This window comes from Mercurialis annua, linkage group LG1-X (genome assembly GCF_937616625.2).
Source record: "Mercurialis annua linkage group LG1-X, ddMerAnnu1.2, whole genome shotgun sequence".
NCBI lineage: Eukaryota > Viridiplantae > Streptophyta > Magnoliopsida > Malpighiales > Euphorbiaceae > Mercurialis > Mercurialis annua.
In genome coordinates, this window is record NC_065570.1 from 13,110,426 (window position 1) to 13,117,594 (window position 7,169).

General features: G+C 33.4%; 1 protein-coding gene across 1 annotated transcript; it reads right to left on the reverse strand.

Moving 5' to 3' along the window:
- Positions 1-3,303: 3,303 nt before the first annotated feature.
- LOC126663198 (asparagine--tRNA ligase, cytoplasmic 1) lies at positions 3,304-6,357 on the reverse strand. Its single transcript, XM_050356406.2, has 6 exons — positions 5,832-6,357; positions 4,475-5,080; positions 4,139-4,395; positions 3,931-4,060; positions 3,755-3,813; positions 3,304-3,656 (listed from the first exon to the last, which is right to left on the reverse strand). The coding sequence occupies exons 1-6, from the start codon at positions 6,276-6,278 to the stop codon at positions 3,473-3,475; spliced, it is 1,683 nt and encodes a 560-aa protein (XP_050212363.1). The 5' UTR covers positions 6,279-6,357; the 3' UTR covers positions 3,304-3,472.
- Between the last annotated feature and the right edge of the window lie 812 nt (positions 6,358-7,169).

Below are 7,169 nucleotides of genomic sequence, written 5' to 3' on the forward strand. Positions count from 1 at the left end.
TCAACGATATCATCATATTATCATACAAATGATAATATCATAAGCAGTAGATACAAAGTATAAATAGAAACTTCATCAAAAATTCCAAATGTATCATATTATATTTACATTATCATAAAATTATAATTAGATTATCATTTTTATAAATCAGAAAACTATACCAGAAAACACATATTATCATAACAGTATCATCAACTTATATAACAAAATAAAAAACTGTAATTAGAATAAAACATGTATTATCATATCATTATCATACAAAATGATATTACCATAACAAATCTGATTATCAATCAAAAATCATAAAAACATATTATATTTACATTATCATACAATTATCATAAAAATATTATGTTATTAAATGAAAAAATAAAAAATAAAAAATAGATAATAATATTACTACAATCGACTAACAAAACAAAATATTATAATATTATCATATTATCAACTAATATAAACAACATTATCATAAAAGTATCACAACTTAGATAGAATTTTATACCTGAATAGAATCATTTTTATTCAGATTATCACTTCCAAGCCTTCTCATCTTAATGTCTCTTTTAATCACAACAGGTTCTGCTTTCCTTTTACCGCATATAGATTTTTTAACTGCTCTCCTCTTCATTCTTGATTTTTTTTCTCAGTCTTACAAACAGGAACTTCATCTGCATGTAACATTTTGATTCTTAAACTTTTTCGAAATGGAGAATTAACGACATTCTCCACTTCATTATCAACAGTGACAGGCCTTTTCATTTGTCTAATGATTTGAGTTACTGTTTTATTCAAATCGGAATCACTCATGATGTCAGATTAACTGAAAATAAAACACAAATCAGTTATAATCAACACAATACAAAGAGAAAATCAACAACTATGAACAAACAATTAAGAAATTTAAATAAAAAATCAAAAAAATATTACCTAAAAACCCTAAAAAACGATTACAGACAAATTAATTGAAAATGTAAACATTACTCATCAAACGCACTGATAAGATTCAAAAAAACACTGATATATCAATGAGAACCAGAAACGAAGAATCAAAATCGATGAAGAAAAGAAAAAAAAGGAAGACGAAGAAACGAGAATAAAGCGAGAACAAAAAAGAGAATGAGAGAAAAGAGAGGGAAGAGCGATAACTGCTCACGGAGTAAAAATATAAATATTTGAAAACTGGGAGTATAAACATAAATGGGCTGAGTCATTAAAATAAAAAAAAACCGCCCATGTAGGTAAAGACAGATATGTCCATAAAATAGAGAGTAATTTCAATATCTTTTTATCACTGAGGTAAAATCTGTAAATATTTATAAAAAAAAAGAGTATTTTTCCTAATTTTCTCATAATAATAAGCTTCCAACGATCCAGAAATGCTGAAGCACAAAACAATGACGTCGGGGAGTCGTCGAAGAGTAAATCTAACTGAATCATGGGTAGGGGACCACAAGAGAATTTTCTGTCATAAAGTGTCTTTTTTGACCATTTTACTCAAAATCGGATTTTTCTAATTTTTGAGGAAAATCGGATTTTTCCGGTTGAATCCGGTCCTTGACCGGTTTTAACCGATTTTTTCATATTGCAATTTTAATAAGAAACCAGACCGGACAGCTGACCGGTTTTCGATTAATCCGGTCCAACCGGTTGGTCCGGTCCGATTTTCAAAACATTGGCAGAAACGCTCTCATTTCAAGATATAGATTTAAGCTATACATGAGTGAAACACTATCGAACAAGATATAGATTTAAGCTTTTATTAACATTTCAAAGTCCACAAACTATATCACTTTTTGGTATTTACACTAAATTTTGTTCTTTTTTTATCCTTCAACTTAACATAAATGCATTAAGTTCCTAAATGACAAAAAATGACACCGTTTAGAGTAAAAGAATTGAATTTTCAAAAGGCTAATTACTTAAAAAATTCTCACCTTAAACGTTTTTTTTATTGTAAAAAAAGTCATTTGTACCCAATTTTGGATTTTTAGTTTTCATCCCTACCCAAAAGCATTAAATTGTACTCTTTTCATTTGAATTTTTTTTAAAATAATCCTTCACTTTTAACCTTTATATTAATTTAATATTAATGTTATTATTAATACAAAAATACCATCTTTAAAAAAAATTAAAATAATAATAAATTTAATTTAATTTTTATTAATTTTCCCCGTAGCCGCCGCCGCCCCTTCTCATCGGAGAAGGAGCGGCGGCTGCTCCATCTCCAAATGTGGAGAAGGAGCAGCCGCCGCCCCTTCTCATCGGAGAAGGAGCGGCGGCTGCTCCATCTCCAAATGTGGAGAAGGAGCAGCCGCCGCTCCTTCTCCGATGAGAAGGGGCGGCGGCGGCTCCTCGGTTGGTTCCAAAAAGATTTTTTGTTAATTTATTTTATTTATTATTAATTAAAAAATTAATTAATTATTAGAATATATTTACTTACTTTTTAAATTGAATGATTTGTTTATATTTTTTAAAATAGAAAAAAGTATGGTATAACCTTCAATTTAGTTGTTTTTAATAATTTCATCCTTTAATTCATCAAATTGTCAATTATATCCTTGTGTTGGGTAGGGATGAAAACCAAAAATCTAAAATTTGATACAAATGACTTTTTTATAAGATCATGATATAAACAAAAAATAAAATTCAAAGTGGGGTTTTTTTACGTAATTAGACCTTTTCAAAAATAATGAAACAACATTGTTCTTACCATTCAGAGACTTAAAAGTGCATTTTTGCTAGGTTGAAGGATCAAAAATAACAAAATTTACTTTAAGGACCAAAAAATCAAAAATGATATTGTTTAGAGATCTAAAAATAGATTAATCCTTTAAATTACTATTGCTATTATGACTAGCGCTTATGCCATCTGCTGCTGCCTGTCGTCGTCCTCAGGCAACTGCTCCTTTGGCTGGCGCTCATCATCGGCAGTATCAAACTTATTCTATCATTGTCTCATATTTTCATTGTACTAGCAGGATTGTATGTAAGAGAATGATGTGTTTTAAGAATGCAACAGCGCAAATGCAAATGTAGCATTTGATGTGATTTCCTAAGGGAAAAAAATAATTTCTAAATACAAAACAACTCTACCATAAAATAACTCAAGAATTTGATAAAACCAAAAACCTGAAATTGGTCATACCCGAAACTGACTCGGACAGTTGTTCGCCATATGTAACAAATTTCTATCAAAATCTATTTAATCTATTTGGGTCTTCAATAACAAGGAACAATGTTAATGAATGTATAAAGCAAAACACTTCGTATTCACTAAAAGGTATTGATAACTTTGGACAATCATCACAATAACTGGCACAAACCTTTCAATACCCGAAATTGATTTACATAGAAATAAAGTATGATAAACAAGTCATCATCTTTAAATTAAAAAACTTACTAAAAAAAAAGGTACTTGGATGAAAAAAAATTCTGTGTTATAATTCTGTAAAGCAAATTACCAACACAAATGTCAAAGATCAGCTCTTCCCGGGTATCTAGGGAAGGGGATGACATCTCTAATATTGTCAATGCCGGTGGCAAAAAGAATCATCCGTTCAAATCCTAAACCAAATCCACAGTGCTTTACAGTCCCAAAACGTCGTAGGTCAAGGTACCAGTCATATGCCTCAAGAGGCAGACCCATCTCAGCAATTCTGCAAAAACATTTATTTCCAAAATATGTTAGCTCAAAATCAGGTAGTACGTGCAATATCTGGAAAATAACAAGATCTATTTTACTACATCCCGATACCTCTGCTCAATAACCTCCAAGCGTTCCTCTCTCTGACTTCCGCCAATTAACTCTCCCACCTGAAATACAATATATATGCTGACTTAAATGTCCAAAAGAAATAGATAAACTTTTGACGCAATACAAGAATTAGGCAAATAATACAGAGTTGGATGTGCAAAAAAGCTAGTCAATACCTTTGGGACAAGGACATCCATGGCAGCTACTGTCTTTGAATCATCATTGAGTCTCATGTAAAATGCTTTGATCCCCTTTGGATAATTGTAGACAATGACAGGCTTCTTAAATAAAACCTCTGTCAAGTATCTGTATTAAAAAAAGGTAAACTAAGAAATCAGGACAATCACAAATCAAGACGAAAGAAAGGAGCACGATTAGAGAGACCTCTCGTGTTCCGATGCCAGATCTATTCCCCATTCCACACTGTTAACAAACTCGTGACCACCTTTTACAGCCTCTATCAACAAGTCCACTGCTTCTGTGTAGGAAACGCGTTCGAAAGGAGTTGAAGCAACCATTTTCAGCCGATCAATGCAGCCTTTATCGTATAATTTAGCCATAAGTTCCATATCATCAAGACACTTATCGAGTAACCACTTGCACATGTATTTAACATATGCTTCTGCACAGTTCATATCATCCTGCAACAGTTATGCAACCATTTAAGCTAGAACACAAAAACAATGATGCATACGCACATGCATTTCTGCTAAGAAATACCTGAAGATCTGCAAATGTTAATTCAGGCTCCACCATCCAAAATTCTGCCAAATGCCTCGAAGTGTGAGAATTCTCAGCTCGAAAAGTTGGCCCAAATGTATAGACATTGCCAACAGCACAGGCATATGTCTCAACTTGTAATTGGCCAGAGACAGTCAAAAATGCTTGGCGGGCAAAGAAATCAAGACCATAATCAACCTTCCCGTCTTTTTTAGGCAGGCCAGGTTTAATTTTAGCTCTTTCCTCAAGCTTTGTAACATTTGCTTTTGCTAGTTTCAAATCAGCTACCGCGCCATTAAAAACCTCATCAGATACCTCCTCCTTCCTTTTCTTTGCAGATTTCAGTTCAGTTACAACGCCCCCTTTCTCATTGGCAACACACTTAGCTTCTTCAATATCAGCATCTGATGGAGGAGGATTCTGAATCAAGTCCTTCTCTATCCTTTCAATTTCACTAAGCAGGGTAGTAACTTGAAACATTTCACCGGCACCTTCACAGTCACTTGAAGTGATAATACCAGTGTGGACATAAAGGAAACCATATTCTTGAAAAAACGAATGCGTGGAAAAAGCAAGTGCATTACGAATTCGAGCAATAGCAGAAATCTGCAAGCAAGTAAAATCTTCAAAACCCATTTACAATCCAGAAACTTAAAGAAAAAGTGTGGTAGAGCATAAATTATTTCTTCAAGGAAACAAAATCAGCCAAAATGAGAACACCCAGAATTTGTACATCTAGATTGCGTAATGCACAAAGCTGAAAAAAATAACCACCCCCCAAACTCTTGACTAATCCAGATTTTGAGCTAGATAATTAAACCCCTTATACTTAATTTCAAAGAAATTACACTCCACCCTTCAAAAGCAAAAAAATTAAAAAAATTTAAGAACTTATTTGAAATCAATGATATTCATAAAGTCAATACAATCCAAATCCTTCCGCAGGCATTATTAAGTAAATTGAAACAGAACTATTTCTAGCAACTATGACATTTTCAAACAAGAAGGGACTAGTGAGAATTCAACTGAATTAAATTCTTGCATCTTTGAAACTTCTTAACACTAAATTTCTCTCAAAGCTAAGAACTATAACAATGTGACCACCAAAGTAAGGAAAATTATACAACAAAACAGTTTTACGATGCCACGTCATTCGTGCAACAAACCACGAGGCATTTGTCGTGTTGAATTTGTATTGATAAAAAAAATAAGTAATAACTAAAATTACTATCGCAAATGCTCAATGGCTTGTTATAAATATGACATGGTACTTTGCATGAAATAAACACTGCCAAATTAAACATAACCGAAACAAATTAAAGAAATGCATGAAAATCAAGAATAACGGTAACATTACCGTGTTAGTTCTGGCTCTAAGATGGAGATGGTCTCTCAAAAACTCAAGAGTGAGCTTAGTTTTAGGAATCGGATACTTAGCCGGGTCGACCGGTCCAACATGAATCAGTTTATCAGCCCGAAGCTCAATCCTCTGTCTAGTTCCTTCAGGTGGCTCCGTCAGTATTCCTTCCACCGCCACACACGCCCCGGTATGCACCAGCGGGCTCAAATCCGCCACTTCCTTACCTATCATAACCTGAAGGTTCGCTAGACACGACCCGTCGTTTAGCTCCAAGAATGCAAATGCTCCTTTCCCTTGCTCTCTGCCCGTTCTTACCAAACCGCCGACCCGAACTCGTTGCCCTTTTAGACCGGCTCCGCCGTCTGGGCGGGAGACGATGGATCGGATTGGGACCCGGTCGGAGAATGGGTGCTTGAGAGCAACGGCGTCGTTTTGGTCTCCCATTGGTGGCGAGCGAGAGAGGGACTGTGCGTGGTAGGTTAATTGAGATGCGAAAACTATAGACGTCTTGTCATTTGCTAAACCCTAAAATTTAGTGTGTGTGAATTTGGAAAGATTTTGGTGTTCCATTTTGAATCGTCCGATCTTAATTATGGGACACGTGTTTGATGTGTAATGAGAAACGAAGCTATATCGTACGAGATCATCGATGGATTCTAGTAATGGTATCTTCAAATAAGAATAAAGGATGAATTCATCCCTCAACTTAGCATGAAATATTAAAAAAATCAATTTCTAAAACTTTAATCAACAAAATTCAAAACATTACAAATTCATATCATTTCCACCTTTTTGCAAAAAATAAAATGAATGTAACTGTTAGCATGTGCCCTAGGAATAGTTGATCATATAAATTTGTAGAATTAATAATTGTAAAGATATATGTATTTTATTTGAAATAAATGTTTCATCAACAAAGTATTTATTGGAATTATAATTAATAAAGTGATTTATTATTCCATTAATGGTTATTCTTTAATCACTAAATCAATGTGTTGAGAAGAGAAAAGTCGTGACTTTTGGTCAACGGTTGCAACTTTTGGAAAGAAATGTGACTTTTGGTCGAGAGTCGTAACTTTTAGGAAAAAGTGTGACTGTTGGTTAAGAGGTGTGTGTTTAATCAATCACAACCTTTAAGAAACAACACCTATTGTTCTATAAAAAAAGACTCAACATCATAATTAAATGATTGATTAATTTCTAAAATTCTCTACACTTCTAGACACATATTCTTACTTAATGTTGGATTTTTATTTTGCCTTGTGCAAATTCAATTAGCCTTGTCTTATCTTAGGTATTCTTGTGTGTAGACTCAAAGATATTTAAGAGTTCTCG